Below are 17,538 nucleotides of genomic sequence, written 5' to 3' on the forward strand. Positions count from 1 at the left end.
TGAATTTGACACATTTAGTGAATAACACTAGAAGGATGAACATTGTTATAAAACCATATTTGCATTATGTTTTTGTTACTTGGACTGTTTTATTTTTAACTTTTAATGTCTTGAAGTGGGGAATATTGAATGTGGGGTTTTTTTTTAATGTTTATATTTGAGAGATTATGTGAGCAGAAGTGGGGCAGAGAGAGAGAGAGAGAGAGAGAGAGAGAGAGAATCTGAAGCAGGCTCTAGGCTCTGAACTGTCAGCACAGAGCCTGACACTGGGCTCAGACTCACTAGATATGAGATTATGACCTGAGCTGAAGTTGGACACTTAACCTACTTAGCCACCCAGGCACCCCTGAAGGCATTCTAAAATCACTGAACTTCCAGCTGTATCAAGGTTATTATAAACTATAATCCTTAAATTTGTGGTTATATAACCAGGAAATCCTTTTGTTTTTAAATGCATTTGTCAGCCACCCTAATAATTGAAACTAGGGGCACCTGGGTGGCTCAGTCGATTGGGCATTTGACTTATGCTCAGGTCATGATCTCATGGTTTGTGGGTTCGAGCCCCATGTCAGTCTCTGTGCTGACACCTAGCTCAGAGCCTGGAACCTGTCTTCGGATTCTGTGTCTCACTCTCTCTTTGCCCCTCCCCTGCTCATGCTGTGTCTGTCTGTCTGTCTGTCTGTCTGTCTCTCTCTCTCTCCCAAAAATAAATAAAAAACATTTTAAAAAGCTTGAAAAAAATAATTGAAACTAGGATTTTCACCATTGGCACATTATGACCTTGAATATGACCTTGAACTTTTGTCAAAGACAATTACATATATTAGGAGCTTGAATGGCATAGGTTAAATTCTATAGTGCCAAGCAGAAATTGGTTATGTGGTATTTTCTGCTGCAAAGTAACTAGATAAGCAATGTACAGTGACATAGGATGTTAGTTACTCAAATAACATTTTTATATATGAGAAAAAAGGGAAAACACTCTCCTAGAAAGGCCATTTCCATTCAGTAACTGTAGAACACATACTACATACCTAACATGATGCTGAGAATGTGATTGTGAGCATAAATACCCTGGAGCCCCTGCCCTTCTGGTTATTATATTCTCATGGAGGATACCATTAAGGGTTTTGCTAAATATGTTACTATAAATTGTTAGAAATGAAAACTATACTTCGACTATACCAGTTGAGATATACAGCCACTAAGTGGTAGAACCAGAATTTGAACTTCAAGAAGGCCTAAAGTTCAAATTTTCTGGGACTGTTTGGAACCTGATACTGTTCATTTGACCCTTCACATAAGTTTGAATTTCATGGGTCTACTTATAAGGGTTTTGTGTTTTTTTTTTAATAGTACTATATAAACAAATTTTCTTTTTTGTTTCTCTAGCTTACTTTATTGTAGAATGTAGTATATAATACTTAAAATATGTATTAGTCGACTGTTTGTGTTACCTATAAGGCTTTTCTGGTCAAAGAAGTTGTTAAAGAAAGTAGTTAAACTTTCCCGGAGTCCAAAGTTTTATGTGTGTTTTCAACTCCACAGGAGGTTGGTGCCCACTAGTTAATGCCTGAGTTGTTCAAGGGTCAGCAGTACTTTTCTGAACAGATAGGTTTTGTTTTTAGAAGCTTATGGTGTTAGCCTTTTGAGATTAACATATATACATTACAGCACTTGTCACAAATGAAAACTAAACAGATAAACTTGTCCATTATTCACAGGTATAGAAAAAATGTATAGATGGTAGAATTTTATCATACAGTCTATTTGAGATTTTTCAATATAAATTTCAACATTTCTTTGTCTGGGGGTGTTTTATCATCTTTACAGAAAGAATATTTTTCAGAAGGGTGATTATATTAAATTATTTTTGTGTAGGGGCACCTGGGTGGCTCAGTCATTTGGGTGTCTGACTCTTGATTTCTGCTCAAGTCATAATTTCTTAGTTCATGACTCTCTGGCCATCCCCTATTCAAGCATGCTTACTCATTCACTCACTCTCACTCCCAAAATAAATCAGTAAACTTAAAAAAAAAAAAAAAAGATAGTGGAGGGGCACCTGGGTGGCTCAGTCAGTTAAGCGTCCAACTTTGTCTCAGGTCATGATCTCACCGCTCAGGGATTCAAGCCCCTTGTTGGGCTCTGTGCTGACAGCTCAGAGCCTGGAGCCTGCTTCTGATTGTGTCTCCCTCTCTCTCAAAAATAAACATTTAAAAAGACTTTTTTTTTAATGGAAAAAAAACTTATTTTTGCGTAGGATACATTTACTTTGTAAGGATGTTTTACGCAGCTTATTTTCTGTTTAAAGAAAGAAAAATTGTTTTTCCTCTCAGAATAACTTTCCATGCTACATTCCTGAGGCTAAAACATTATGTTTTTGTGACCTATTTTATCTCAGGCAGGTCTACAACAGCTAAAATTCTGCAAAAAATACTTTTTAAAAAACTTTAATCTCAAAACCGTATACTCTAATTAGGGTGATCACATAATTTATTACCCTAAGATATACTTATGAAAATAACTGAGAATGCTATTAATAATCATCCCACGATAGTATTAGTGGTCAGGACCTATGGTCATTTAAATTTGTATGAAATAGTGTCACCATTGTAAAGATTTGAGCATGTCGTAATTAAAAATCCCTGGGCCTCACTTATATTTTCACTGTGGTGAACGTGCCAGAGATGTTCGCTATGTTAATACTAAAAATGAGCAAAAACAGGCCTGCTTGTGGACTTAGATAATTATTGGGGTATTTGTGCAACTTTATGTGTTTTTTTTAAACTTATGTTTTATTATATTTTGTCATTGGTTTGCAGCACTGCCATTGGTATATTTATAGTTTAGCTTTTATTACCTTTTACTTGCCCAGAGTGAGCAGGTGTGTTGAATCTAATCTATGAGGTCTTAATACCATTCAGATTTATTTAAGGGTAGAATTTTCACCTTGGCATTCTTTTAATTTTTCATTTTCTACCTTTACTGTGCTAACTGTAAAATCTTAACGTTAAGAGATACTATGCTGGACTGTCTTGAATCTTTTGTGGAGAAGCCTCACTTTTTTTCCCTCAGTTATATATATATTTTTTGTAGCTCTATAGTGATCAGCTGTTAATTTTTTTTGAGTAAAGAGTAAGTTGGATGAATATTTCACATATAAATCTTAAGGGAAGTAATCTTAAATTGCCAAAGTCCATTTATTTTGCCCTATAGAAGTCCTTATTGCAAATGAGTGTTGCTTAGCTACTTTAATTTCTTTAATTTTATTTGTCAGATATTGAAGCATAAAACTAACATAATTCAGTTTTCAAGATTTAAGTAATTTCTGTGCCCATTGTGGGGCTTGAACTCACAAACCCGAGATCAAGAGTCATATGCTCTGCCAATACAGTTTTTAAGATTTTTAAGTTAAAGGGAAGATATAATAAAGAAAATAAGATGTTAGATAAAAATCTTTATCTCCAAATCCATCTCCCTTGTTTAGAGAGGCCATGTTGAATTCCTTTAGTGGCAGAGCTAGGATTTTTTAGGACTCTGGACATCCCAATTACCAATCCAGTAACCTCTTTACTAAACTAGGCAGGCTGTCCCAGCTTTTGAACCCAAATTTCAGCTTTTCCTGTTAGCAGAAAATAACCACTAACGTTATAAATGTGTCATTAAAAATTTTTTTTAATATTTTTATTATCGAGACAGAGAAACAGAGCATGAGTGGGGGAGGGGCAGAGAGAGAGAAACACAAAATCCGAAGCAGGCTCCAGGCTCTGAGCTGTCAGCACAGAGCCTGATGCAGGGCTTGAACCCACAAACTGAGATCATGACCTGAGCCGAAGTCGGCCTCTTAACCGAGTCACCCAGGCGCCTCTAAATGTGTCATTGTTTATAAGTAAGTAAACCTCTTGAAACAGGAGGGCTTTTTGGGTTTTTTTGTGTGTTTATTTTTGAGTGAGAGAAAGAGGGAGACACAGAATCTGAGGCAGTCTCCAGCCTCTGAGCTGTCCACACAGAGCCTGATGCAGGGCTTGAACCCATGAGCTGTGAGATTGTGACCTGAACTGATTAGACACTGAACCAACTGACCCACCCAGGTGCCTCAAGTTAAGTTCTTTTTTTTTCTTTTCTTTTTTTTTAGTGTTTTTTTTTTTATTTATTTTTGAGAGACAGAGAGACAGCTCGAGCAGGGGAGGGTCAGAGAGAGAGGGAGACACAGAATCTGAAGCAGGCTTCAGGCTCTGAGCTAGCTGTCCGCACAGAGCCCAACGCGAGGCTCAAACCCACGAACCGTGAGATCATGACCTGTGCCGAAACCGGATGCTCAACAGACTGGGCTACCCAGGGGCCCCTCAAGTTAAGATCTTAATTAGTTTTGTTTTCTGTAACAGTTCTGAATTTCCCAGGATTAACACCAAGAGAATTTAGGAAAGAAATTTATAAGAGGTGAGATTATAAGAGGGTTATTAACAAAGGAAATTTTAAGTCTTATGAGGAATGGCAGCAAAGCTCCAAGGGTGGATATTTTTGAAGCTAGAATGAGGGAAATTTTGTAATAAGTAAACACCTAGAGATCTAAGTGGATTTGAGTTTCAGCCAATTCCCATTGGGAAGAGGGCTAGTGAAAGCATTTTTCGAAAAGTATGACTTTAGAGAATGACTCAGAATGTCAAGTACTAATACAGTGGACTCTGAACCTTTGGTATATGGTACTTTATTTTAACTTTTTTTTTTTTTAACATTTATGAGCAGGGGAGGGGTAGAGAGAGGGACACACAGAATCAAAAGCAGGCTCTAGGCTCTGAGCTAGCTGTCAGCACAGAGCCTGATGCTGGGCTTGAACCCATGAACTGTTGCGATCGTGACCTGGGCTGAAGTCGGACGGACACTCAACCAACTGAGCCACCTAGGTGCCCCTAGCCTATGGTACTTGGAAAGAGGTGTGTAGTGAGGAAAGTGGTTATGGGAAAGATGTAGGTATACAGAGTGATAACTTGGAGTGACATCTGTTCAAGCATGTTTGCCTGTTGGGCTATAATAATAGAGTGTATGTGTGAACTCCAGGGCACGTCTTACCTCTTGAATGAAATCTATATGTAAGTGTTAAGTGATGTGTATTGAACTCAGAAGGAATAAAGGAAGCAAGCTAAGTAAGTACACTCCTAATGTGGGCAGAGAGGCACAGGAGGCTAGGGGAAAGGCAAGTCCTAAGTGGATAGGAAGAGTTCTTTCTTTTCCAGCAGGGCAAAACTTGCCCCACAGAAAGGAGGAGTGAGATGAGTTTTTCTTTGGACACCTTCAAGGTTGGGATGTCAGGTGTTTAGGACCTATCGAGTGCTTTGATTTTTTTTTTTTTTTAATAGTCTGACATGTTTACCTTTCACTTTCCACAGAAATATTTGAGATGGGAGAGTAGGGAACATTTGAGTTTGATGAATTTTCTTTTTTTCTTTTTTCTTTTCTTTTCTTTTTTTTTTTACTGTTTTTATTTATTTGAGGAAGAGAGAGAGAGAGAGCAGAAGAGGCTCAGAGACAGGGAGACACAATCCGAAGCAGGCTCCAGGCTCTGAGCTAGCTGTCAACACAGAGCCTGAGGCGGGTCTCAAACCCACGAACTGTGAGACCATGACCTGAGCCAAAGCTGGATGTTTAACCAACTGAGCCACCCAGGCACCCCTGATGAATTTTCTTGAAGTGTCTCCTTGTTCATCTTATACTGTAATTTAGTCTCTAAAACAGTGATGTTTGGTTCCTTTTTGTAAACCTGAAGTAGAAATTGTTGCTGTCTTAACCAAGTTTGGCCTCAAGTCAGCAGGTTTTCAGGTGTACAGTTCCTAAGAGACATTGTGTGGTTTTATTACTCTTGGTACCCTGTGATATTTGGCAGTTGTCTAAATACTGAAATCTATTTCAGATTTGCTTGAATTGTGTCTCCTCATTGGATCAAAATGTTAAACCTCACTTCTTTGAAAAGAGTTATGGAAAACTAAAATAAGAGAATTTTCTTTATATTACATGGGTTTTCTCTGCAGTTACCTATAGAAGGCAGTTTTTTCTTGGGTTTTTAAAGTTACTCATAAAAGTCAAAATTCTGTTCACTGAGTTGCTTTTAATTCTTTGATTTTGTGATTGATGGTAATAGCCTGTTTTCTGCAACTATATAAAGTTGTCTGTTGGCAGCATCCAACAAACATAAAAACAACTTTCTCTGTGTCTGTTCTCTAGTACTTTTTATCTAGTCATAATAATTTCATCAGGTAAAGTAATAAGCTAAATACAATTCTCCAAAAAAAGGAGCTCAGTAGGAAAACACGTTCTTTCTCCCCAACTTTTTATTTCATAAATTTTTATACCTTGAAAAAATCAGAAAAAAATCATACCGTGAACACGCATATTTATATTTTCTATTCATTCAACATTTTTTTAAGTTTATCATACGTAATTTGTGTCTGTGTGTGTGTGTGTGTGTGTGTATTTTTTTTGTGCGCAAGCCTTTACAAAGTAGGTTGCAGCCTGTTTTAAATTATTTCAGAAATTTTACCAACATATAGACCATATTTTCTTTGGTTGTCAGAAAACGGTATCTTGTGGCTGTGTGTGTCTGTTGTCTTTATGCTTGTTTTGATTCAGAGCTCATTTTAAGTTTTGTGCATTGCATTTGATTATTTAGTGTCTTAATTCAGGAAAATTAACCCTGCTTACAAAAATACTTGCCCATGAAAGCTGCTTGTTGAGTTTTGTGTTTCAGTGATCTTACTCCTTCGAATGTCTTTGGTAATTGTTCTTTATGTCCTAAGCATCTTATTATTTGAGTATTTTGATGGTTAGTCCTCATACACTTAGTTTGTAGGTCACAAATCAGGAAACAAAGATCTTGACCATATCTGAAAATAATGAAGTCTTTAAAAGATTCCAAGTGGGCTTTTGGTTTTTCAAAAATGTTCTTTTCTTCCATCAAAGATTTACATCTTATTTAAAATGTGTAGTGTAACATCCAAATGAATAAGACAAGAAAAATCATGGTCTCTGCCCTCCCAGTGCCCAACATCACCATCAGAGAACTAGATTGTTTACTTGAAGTACTTGCCAAACTCAATTTAGAACATTATAAATTCTGTAATTGAATTCAGATTATGCCTAAATCGTTGCCTTTCTTATTAAAACTATGTGGATGGTTTTGATTTTGCTTTTTATTAATAGTGGTACTCTAGAACTACAGTATTAATATAAGGCAGAAAGAAACAGCATTCTGATTTCTTTAATTATAGAGTAGTCTTCTGACACTAATGAATAAGATAAAACAGGAGCAATTCTGACCCTCTGTGCTTGTCTTTATAACCTGTACTTACAGTGGATATAATTTTGTATTAAAATATAGGGGGTTTTTTTTAGGTCAACAAGGGCAGACACAAGATTATTCAAAAGCTTGGGAGGAATATTACAAGAAGCAAGGTATTGTTTTTATTAGAAATGAGATTATTTTGGGCTTTTAATTGTGGTTACAGCAACAAAGTTGTTCTGTTTTCTCGAAGGTCAAGCGGTTCCTGCTCCTACTGGCGCTCCCCCAGGTGGTCAGCCAGATTATAGTGCAGCCTGGGCTGAGTACTATAGACAGCAAGCCGCCTACTACGCCCAGACAAGCCCCCAGGGAATGCCACAGCACCCTCCAGCACCTCAGGTACACTAAACTTGCTCATGTGTTGATTTCTACTCCAATCATGTTTTCTGCATGTTTACTGTTTTGTCTCTTTGGAATTGTTTGCCTTTTTAATTTTTATCTGGCATAGCATAACTAAATGAAGTTCTGTGATGTATTGTTTGGGTTTTTTTGTTTGTTTTTTTATAATGCTTTCTGGCATCTGAGTGCTGAATATTTCTACAATGCCTTTGATTTTAAAAATAAATTTTTTTCCCCCAGGGATTTGCAAATCATGCAAGAAGCCACCACCATTTATATTAACCAGTTTTTCTTTTCTTAAAGGATTCACTCCTGAGTTAGCTCCATTTAAAGGATTTTCTTTAACTTTTTGTGTATTTCTTATGTATCTCTTCTGCACAGGGCCAATAATAAGAAGTGGACAATACAGTATTTGCTTCATTGTGTGGGGGAAAAAAACCTTTGTTAAATATATGGATGCAGACGACTTGATGAAGATCTTAATTTTGTTTTTGGTTTAAAATAGTGTTTTTTTTTTTTTGAAAATGTACAAAATATCTATCACTACTGATAGGAGGTTAATATTTCTGTGTAGAAATGAAAATTGGTTTGTTTTTAGTATTTAGTGTAGATGTACACATTCCAGCAAATGTATTTGCAACTATTATGTGGTCAATGCTTTGTGATATAAATGTACTTTTTCAATGTATACTTTCACTTTTAAAATGCCTGTTTTGTGCTTTACAATAAATGATATGAAACCTCCTGTGTCGGTAAGTTGGATATGTGGGTATTTAAAGGATTCATAATTTCTTAGCAATGATAAATTAAGATACATATACACAAAATATAAGCTTTCCCCATGAAATATTAATTGAGTTTTTTAAACACTGGCATGTTTTTTCCCCCTTGCAGTATAGTAGTAGATTGGAGGATCTTTTCCATTTATTGTATTTGGCTGTTTCAGCACCAGTAATCCTGATATCTTCATTTTTTTTCCTTCTGTTTGATTAAAAACTGCATGTGTGTACAGTGCTCTTTTGGCATACTTCCATTGCATTAACAGTGAAATTTCCTTTTATACATGACCACTGTTTCAGATCTGTACTGCTGCTATAACAGTTAACCTTTCTGTTCCTAATTTGATAATTACTTCAATTTCCAAGACTGTTTCAGCATAACTAATTTTAAACAGTTTTCGGATAGTGAATATGAGTAGTTGAATAAGAAGTTTTTTCATGTAAAGAAACTTTCAATGTATACAATATTAGTGTGTTTCTTTTTAAATTTAGGGTAGAAAAGTGAATAGAATGCAAAAAGTATAGCTACAGTGCATCTGCCATTGAAACATTATTGGGGTATGGAAATGTTCAAGCTTTTTTCTTTTTTTTTCTTTTTGCAGTATAGATAATAGCTTTGTTTTGTAAATGCACAAGTCCAGTCATTGAATCAACTTAATTTTTTATGTACTTGAAATCATTTTATTACTCTATAACACTCATGCTGAAATTCTGATATTTTGTTGAAATCCATTGTTTTACTCTGCATATTTGTTGGCTCTTTGCATATTAATATACTAGACTACATGCAAATACAGTCTGTCTTGCCATTGTCTGTTGAAGTGCAGGTTTGATCCAGCCAGTATAGAACTAGCTCTGTAGGGGTGAGGAGGACTGTGCTGTGTATCATCCTTGATTGTGTTCCTTCAAGGAGCATTGCACTGTAAGTACATCAGAATGACAAATTGATGAACTGCAACAGTATCTTTTTGTCAATGTTCCACATAATGTAAATGCCATACTTTGTGTGAATATTATGTTGGAATACAGTGCTGATATCTTGGAAAACCCTAACTGCTTCTTAATTTAACATAGAATAATACATAGGTCTGTATTTTTTTTTTAAGTGAGCTTAATGGGTAAGTATTTTTGATATGCTTTAGCTATAGCTAAAGAAAACTGATCATTAAAATTGAATAGTATTACTCATTGGTGCTCCTAAAATAAATTGCTTTTCAGTGTACAGTATGCATATCTTATATATTAATATGAAAGACTTGAAATGTATCAGTGGTTTTCATTTCGCAAATATTAAGCAATGTAGCAGTTTTAACACCATTTCATAAATATATATATATTCTTTTCATTGGTGGGGAGCACCAATTGTTGTTCTGAATATACTATAAGGGAAGATGTACAAGGACATAAATGTTGAGATTACTTACAGGGTAGAAAATAGCAGTTCAGTTCATTATAGATATTTTGAAATGTTTTTGATTGTTTTATAGAACCTAGAGTGACTTCCCTTGCCCTTATTTAGATAGGATATATAGTTGTAGTTTGAAGTTTAATAGTTAAGGAGTTAGTTATGTGTTACCATTAAGAGTAGGGTAATTGACATGAACAATTTCAGTATTTTGCATGATACTGTTTTATAGATGACCTTTTAGGAAAGTGGTGCATTTATTAATTAAACTGAAGAAATAGTTCAGTAGGATTCAATATCATAACTCACAAATTGGAGGCTGTTGATTTTGATTCATTTAAGGTTTAAAATCTTTATTAATTGCAAACAGTGCAATTATTTATACTTCACAGTGCCTTCCCAGACCTTCCACCTTAGGTTCTGCTGCAAAAAGCAACAGGTAAGCACAACCTAAGGACATATATAAATAAATATTTCAGTACATTAATGTTGTCCCTGTGAGGTTTTTGTGGTTGTGTATTCAAAAGCAATCTGCTACTGCTTCCCCAAAATGTATTTTGTTATTTATGCTACCATTTCAGTGGAAAGTCTGTAAGTTGTTCAAACAACTGTTTACATTTCTGGGTAATGTTTTTTATTTTAATTTTTTTTTTTTATATTAAAACAAGAAAAAAGAAATAAGTAGATTGCTGCTGTAATTGAACTACATCCAAACTTTTTGTAATCTTTTCCCAACTATGGAAGAATTGTTAAAATTAAAAAAGGGCAATTACATAGTTTTCAAGATTTAGGAAATCACTTGGTTAGAAACTTCAACAGCCTTCACAATCTTTTTATGATTGACAGGATATTTTCTTTGCCCTCCAAAGCTATGGAGTCTATTTTTTTCTTGAAGTATAACAATTCAGTAAGGACATGATGGGTCAGAGTTTTATTATGACTTTTTTTTAAATAATTCAGTTTTCGTAACTTTTATATACACTGAAAAAGGAAAATATAAGGAATACTGGCAGTATGTTTTGATAAGGCATGTGCATCAGTGAAATGTTAACTGTATAGCAAATAACCTTTCATAATCTGTATAGCAACCAATATTTTTCTGATTTATACTACTATAATAATTGATGCTGCATTTTACGTTTTGCCAGTTTAAAATGTTTTGTGTTCTTATAGATGATTTTAACTGGTACATATTTTGAGTTAAGATGAATGTTTTAAGGCAGCATCCTATCAGTTTTGTTTATTCAGTTTCTAAAATGTGCTGATCCTTTTAAAACTCCTGCTTATCTCTACAACAAAGAAAAATATTCAAAAATACTGCCTTCATTTTCACACACAGTGCTGAAGATGCTGCAAGCACCAAAGCATAGCTCATAAAATCAGGTCCTGAGATAGTTACCCATAAAGAGGATTCCTTTGAGTGTATGCCATTGGTGAGCCGATGAGCATGGACCATAGAAGGGCTCAATGTAGAAGGTAAAATTGGCAAATCATAATTGAGAAATATGAAATGTATTCCCATACATAATACGGTATAGGGTGTAATGTACCTGCTTTTGATCACTTTTCATTTTAAAGTGCTTGATCTTAAATGTTCCATGAACTGTTAAATTTTGTAAGTTGTGTAGTTACTGCACCACATTTACGTGTGTGTATGTATTGTTTTGATAGTCAATGATAGGTTTGTTAAGACTGATAATATAAAGGAGATCTTTGAACCTTAAGGAGCCTTTCAACTTTTGGTTAGCTGTAGTTTGCATTTTTATAAAATATAGATGAATGCTAATAGATATTGGGGCATTGTTTATATCTCAAGAGTTTTAATTCATTACCATAAGCCTTCACTGATACTGCATTTTTTAAATGGCGCTAATCTTAACCTTGAAATAAATGGAAAGCAGAAAAGGTGAGCCAGTTGACTTGAATGCAATGGATGTTAGGAGTGGTAGAAACAATGTTTAGATTGAAATTGAACTGATTTATTTTATTTAGCACTTAAAAACTTGACAATGCATTTGTTTAAGATACTATTTTAGTGTGGTGATACTTAGAATTCTAATGGGTTTGATGTTTGTTTTAGAAATGAAAAGTATACTTTTATTTTTAATTAACAAAAATGGTTTTAATACTAAAATGATTTAATGCTAGTTTATAAACATTGTAAAATATTTCCTTAGACAGTACCTTGGTAGTTAATTCAAAAGGGTGGGTTTGGGTAGGAGTAGCAGAGGGAAATAGGAATATATGCAGAAGTGATAACATTTATTTGAGTACTCTGCCAGGAGAACCAGTTCTACCTACAAACATCTGTTGTGGAGAGTAAGGATGTCTAGAGTAAGGATGTAGAAATTATTAATCAATGAGGATGTCTTTTTATTTGCTGAAAATTCTGCCTCGTTTTAAAATGTATTTTAACAGTACCTACTTAAAGATAATTTTGCCTCTGAAAATAACCTTTATTTTTTGTTTAGTCACTTGAGTTATCTTGCCACAGTATAAGCTTCTGAGGGATTTAAATTGGTGCTTTAAAAGAGAAGCAAATAAATCCCAAGGTTTTATTTTCTTCAGTGGTAGGCCTATAGAAACTCTTAAATGTATTTGCGCATATATATATATATATTTTTTCTTATGCATGCTCGATGCATTTTCGTCCTGAGAAAAGTGTTCTCTACAGAAACTACCCGTGTGTAAAAAGAAGATTGGCTTAAAATGGCTACTGTGATGGGAACAGTGTCTTAGGGAGATGCAGCTTGGACTTGAGGTAAATTGAATACTTTACAAACTGTGGTTTAGAGTTTGCTTTAATGACATTGTATGTAAAAGGGCCCATGATTGATGTAATTTTGTATTGATTATGGTTTCCTCAATAAAAGAAATAAATGTACATTGATGAATATTATAAGGGAGTGTTGTTTCTTTTCTAAAATATTGAAAGACTTTATTTTTAATACACAAGTTATTTTATTATGGGTTTACATTGTAAAATAAAACTGTCTTGCAGAAAACTAAAATATAAAACAACTTGGTAGTAGAATATGGTAATTATTTACAAACTTTAGACCAGATTTTAAAATTGAAGGTTGTGCCTTTTTTCCCTGTTAGACCTTGAAATCTTCAGTTATGTTCAAAGTGTTTTCTCCTACATGAACTACTGATACAAAGTTTCTTATTAAAATATAATTTGTTCAGTCGAGGTCACAACATAAATTTGCCTTACAAGCTTGAATATAACACACATTTGAATAGTACATGTTCATAGTCTCAACACTCAGAATTCTAGTTAGGAAGTGGTTTCCATTACATTTTCTCCTGAAAAGTCTTAACTTTTTTGTTGCTCTCCATGCTCCCCCTTTTCCCTCTCTACTTCAGAAAGACTTTAAAACTACAAGAAAAACAATGACTATTAAAAACTTGATAAGTTCCAAATTCATGAAGTCTTCATTAATTTTAGGTGTAAATAGCTCAAATGTCATTTTTCTCATGCAAAATGTGTTTTGTGATCTTTAAAACATAATTGCTAGAAACTTAGAATAATTGAATAACTTTTCCACTCTACTCCATTAAATACATATTAACTTCTGCATAATGGCGACGAATCTGGTGATGATTTGGAAAGGAAGAAGGTATTCTTTAGATGAGTTTGTGTTTTGTAGACTGTTAGGAAAAGGAATAAAAAGTCAATATAGTGGCACTTCCGGTTTCCATTTTTGACCCCGCCACAGAAAACATGGATGTAGTAAGAAATTCGGAGGGGGGAAGAGAGAAAGAGAAAGTTCCAGGGAGAGGGAAGGGGAGCTAGTAGTCATCAGCTAAAAAAGAGAAGAAGAAAAGTGATTTTTTAAAGGAAAAAAATTTTTAAATACAATGAAAGTTCTAGATTAATTAAAAGTGATTAATTCTTACTTTCAATTGTAAGAATACAGGTACTAGCTGCAGAGCCTTTGTTGTTGACCGCTTTACACATATATTCTCCTTCATCTTCTGGGAAAGTTTCTGGTAAATAAAGGCAGTAAGTTTCTCCTCTTTCAATATATTGGTAGTCTTCTCCATCTTGCAGTATTTCTCCTTCAAACCACCATGTAATTTCCGGTTTTGGTTCTCCTGTTACTTTAACAGTAAATCTAACTGGCTCACTGTCTACAACCGATGTGTTTTTTAGAGGCTTCTTGAACCACGGAGCTCCTGATCTCGTTTGCTCCTCATCTTCAATAGTGGAACCGTTCATGATGCTACCACCTTCTTCCTCCTCCTCCTCTTCTCTTTTCTATATTAAAATAAGTCCATTCAGGTTGGCATTTATAGCAGCATTTCTAGGACAGTGGTTTAGCAATAGAATTTTATGGGTAAAAGTGTTTTTTCTTCCCAAAGAACATGCAAATGTGCTTACTGCATTTATGTACTTTATAAAACATTCCACTGGCTTGAGAGCCATTAAAAATTATTTTAGGCCACCCGGGTGGCTCAGTCATTAAGCATCTGACTTTGGCTCAGATCATGATCTCAGAGTTCATGTATTTTAGTCCCACATCGGGTGAGTATGAGCCTCACTTTTGGGTGAGCCCTGCTCCTCCCTCCTTTTCTCTTTCTTCCCCTTCCCCCCACCTCACCTGGTGGGATTCTCTCTCTCAGCCCCTCGCTCACTTGCATCCTCTCAAAATTTTCTTTTGCTAATCCCTCATAAAAATTTAAGAGCATCTTTGAAAAATAAAGTATATGTAGGCCCCGGTACCTTTTGCAGTGCTGCATCAATTTCCTTTTGTTCAAACTGCATGCGTAGTAACTTTTGTTCTTCAATTCTTCTTTGTTCTTCTTCTTCTCTTGCCTTAGCCATTTGTTCAAATCTAGCTTTCATATTCACTTTATGAGTAAATGGAGCCTCACTTTTTTTTGCAGGCTTGACATCAACATCTTCTTCCTTTATGAAAGTGAGCCAAGAATAGTAATTGCCTGTTTCCTAGAAACCAACAAGAACTAAAGCAATACTTCTGAAGATGTCATTTATGGACACAAAATAATCACCATGTTTGCTTTACATATTTGTGCTATACTGAAGACATGTAGATTTTCACTATGCCTTAATTTAGAAAAAAATCAAAGTTTTATTTGTGAAACATTCTCTTGACAATTAGAACCCTTTGCTCCTAGTATAAAGGTTCTACAATACTGGAGTCCCAGTGTATTATTTGCTCAACCAACTCTTTGTGCTAGCTGATAGTACTGAAAACAGGAAGCGGGTGATGTCATACATTGTAACAACTGTTAAAATACTTCCTTGTCACAAGATTGTCCGTCACTGTTCACCCTACTATATAACAGAAAATGTAATTTCTTTATTTCCCACTTTGTGATTTTCTTCCTCACCCTTAGCTAATGTCTTTGAGATGAATTCCATCCAACAAAATTTATTGATGGCCAAATGGCAGACAAGAGTGTTCACAGGTAGAATAAATGGAAGACAACTGCTAAAAGAGGCATTGGCTGGAACGTGGGGAAATTGTAGAGTTGAAGTATACGGTTAGTCGTCTATTCAGGGTGAGAGTTGGAAGCTATGGAAATAATTTAAGGGCAGAGTTTCAATTGTTAAATAGTGTGAGTCTATAAAACAGTTTGGTGATGATGGGGTCACTGGTGGCCTTTGAGGGCAGTTTTAGTACAGTTGAATTGTAGGCACAGTTGGTAGTATCTAAAATACTTTAGCTGTAGATTCTTGGTTTCTAAACCACCTAGATTTTTATGCCTGGAAATTACAGTACCATGAAAAAATTGCTTCAGGGCACCACACCCAGCTAACGTTAGGAAATTTTGAAACAAGCTTTAAAATAATTGCCTATGTAAGAAAAAACCTTTGCATGGATGTTTTGCATCAGTTTGAGGTACTGTACCTCAGTTCCAATGAATGTAGAAGGAGTTGGGATAGTTTTTCTTGATTTCTGGAATCGGATTTTTTTTAAGGTTTTTTTTTTTTTTTTTTAGGGTTTATTTCTTTTTGAGAGACCGAGACCATGCAAGCAGGGGAGGGTCAGAGAGAGGGAGACCCAGAATCTGAAGCAGGCTCCAGGCTCTGAGCTAGCTGTCAGCACAGAGCCCAATGCAGGGCTCAAACTCACAAACTGGGAGATCATGACCTGAGGTAAAGACAGACACTTAACGGACTGAGCCACCCAGGTGCCCCCTCAAATCAGATTTTAATGTTGGAAAGCCCTAGAACATCAGACACAACCAAATAGCTAATGGGTAAATTCCATTACTCATGCCATTAATGCCAGTGTTTCAGTCTGAAGTGATAAACCTATGCCAATTAATAAACAGTGCAGGACTACAGTTAATTGCTAATGAATGATGTTGCTGTGGTTTTTTATTACTAAAAAGGCTAAAAGACCCATGTTAAACATTGGTTTGCTTGCTGCAATTTTATCTCAACAGGCTTTTCTGCAGTTTAAAAAGGACTTCTGTTTACATGATACAGTTAATATTCTTTGCTTGCCAAATCTTCAGGATACAGTATTTCAGCAGGTACAATTACTGAATCTCAACTTACTTTCTGGATTTTAGAATAAAAGGTTTGTGCAAATTTGTAACTGTTACTCATTTGGCTACTTCAAACCTGTCTTTAGAAAATAAATTGGGAGAAAATTTATGACCAGTCTTTCAGTTATTAAGTACAAGTGTTGCTTTTTCCTAACTCCTTGAAAGCCAGGCTAAAAATGTTTCTGGGAAATGAATCTACCCAGAGTCGTATAAAATGGAATGGCCTTTGTTCTTAGGGTATTGATACCTACCACATCAATATTAAAGGAAGCACAATCAGTGAACTTGAGATAAAAGGGACAAATCGTTTTGGAGTATGCCTTCTTGGAAAACTAAAAAGTCAAACACTATAAAACACTTAATAAGTGAGTGGTACAGATTAAGGGCTACAAGGAACTGGAATTCTTTGATTAGGGGAGGTTATATGGATGAGGTTACCTTGAATGATGTCTGGAATACAAACAAGGCATGTTGAACATGGACATTTTTCATTTTTAATTAAAAATTTTATGGTGTTTATTCATTTTTGAGAGAAAGAGTGCAAGCGGGGGAGGAGCAGCATGGGTGGTTACACAGAATCTGAAGCAGGCTCCAGGTGCTGAGCTGTCAGCACAGACCCTGATGCAGGGCTCAGACCCACAAACAGAGATCATGACCTGAGCCAAAGTTTTAACAACTTAACTGACTGAGCCACCCAGGCACCCCTGTAATGTTTATTTTTGAGAGAAAGAGCAAGCATAAGCAGGGCAGGGACAAAGAGGGAGACAGTATCTAAAGCAGGCTCCAGGTTCTGAGCTGTCAGCACAACCTGTTGCAGGGCTTGAACTCATTAACTGCAAGGTCATGACCTGAGCCAAAGTCGACTGAGCCATTCAGGTTCCCTAAGCACACATTTTAAAGGGAGGAAACCAGATAATAATCAGATAGGGGTGCAGGGAGTCCTACGCTAGAAGTTGGTTGCACACAATGGCAAAACTATGCTAATGTTTTTAAAGGATATCTCTGACCCTTAAATCTAGAGAGAAGATAGGAAGGATGTCAGCATCCTTCACAATCAGGATGTCCTCAGGGTTTCCAGGAAATCAGACATGTCCTAATCTCACGTGCTTTCATACAGAAGAGCCAGTAATGGCAATAAAACAGTCCCCTAGCTC

The 17,538-nt window shown here is 35.5% G+C and overlaps 2 protein-coding genes across 23 annotated transcripts in view; one reads left to right on the forward strand and one right to left on the reverse strand.

The window, feature by feature from the left end:
- The window catches only part of FUBP1 (far upstream element binding protein 1), a 37,219-nt gene extending 21,443 nt beyond the window's left edge, over positions 1-15,776 (forward strand). For 2 of the 15 annotated variants that reach the window (XM_029947266.1, XM_029947268.1), the window contains exons 20-23: positions 7,387-7,446; positions 7,527-7,672; positions 10,249-10,295; positions 14,750-15,776. In XM_029947266.1, the coding sequence (XP_029803126.1) occupies positions 7,387-7,446; positions 7,527-7,672; positions 10,249-10,295; positions 14,750-14,831 (335 nt within the window). In that variant the 3' untranslated portion in view covers positions 14,832-15,776. The other 13 variants (XM_029947272.1, XM_029947273.1, XM_029947271.1 and 10 more) reach the window with 10 other exon arrangements.
- The window catches only part of NEXN (nexilin F-actin binding protein), a 52,894-nt gene continuing 48,139 nt past the window's right edge, over positions 12,784-17,538 (reverse strand). For 6 of the 8 annotated variants that reach the window (XM_029947289.1, XM_029947288.1, XM_029947281.1 and 3 more), the window contains 3 exons: positions 14,586-14,771; positions 13,760-14,120; positions 12,784-13,665 (listed from right to left, as the gene is read on the reverse strand). In XM_029947289.1, coding sequence (XP_029803149.1) covers positions 13,652-13,665; positions 13,760-14,120; positions 14,586-14,771 — 561 coding nt within the window. In that variant the 3' untranslated portion in view covers positions 12,784-13,651. Of the gene's footprint in view, positions 13,666-13,690; positions 14,121-14,585; positions 14,772-17,538 lie in introns of those variants that run through there. The other 2 variants (XM_029947290.1, XM_029947287.1) reach the window with 1 other exon arrangement.

This window comes from Suricata suricatta, chromosome 8, assembly GCF_006229205.1.
Source record: "Suricata suricatta isolate VVHF042 chromosome 8, meerkat_22Aug2017_6uvM2_HiC, whole genome shotgun sequence".
NCBI lineage: Eukaryota > Metazoa > Chordata > Mammalia > Carnivora > Herpestidae > Suricata > Suricata suricatta.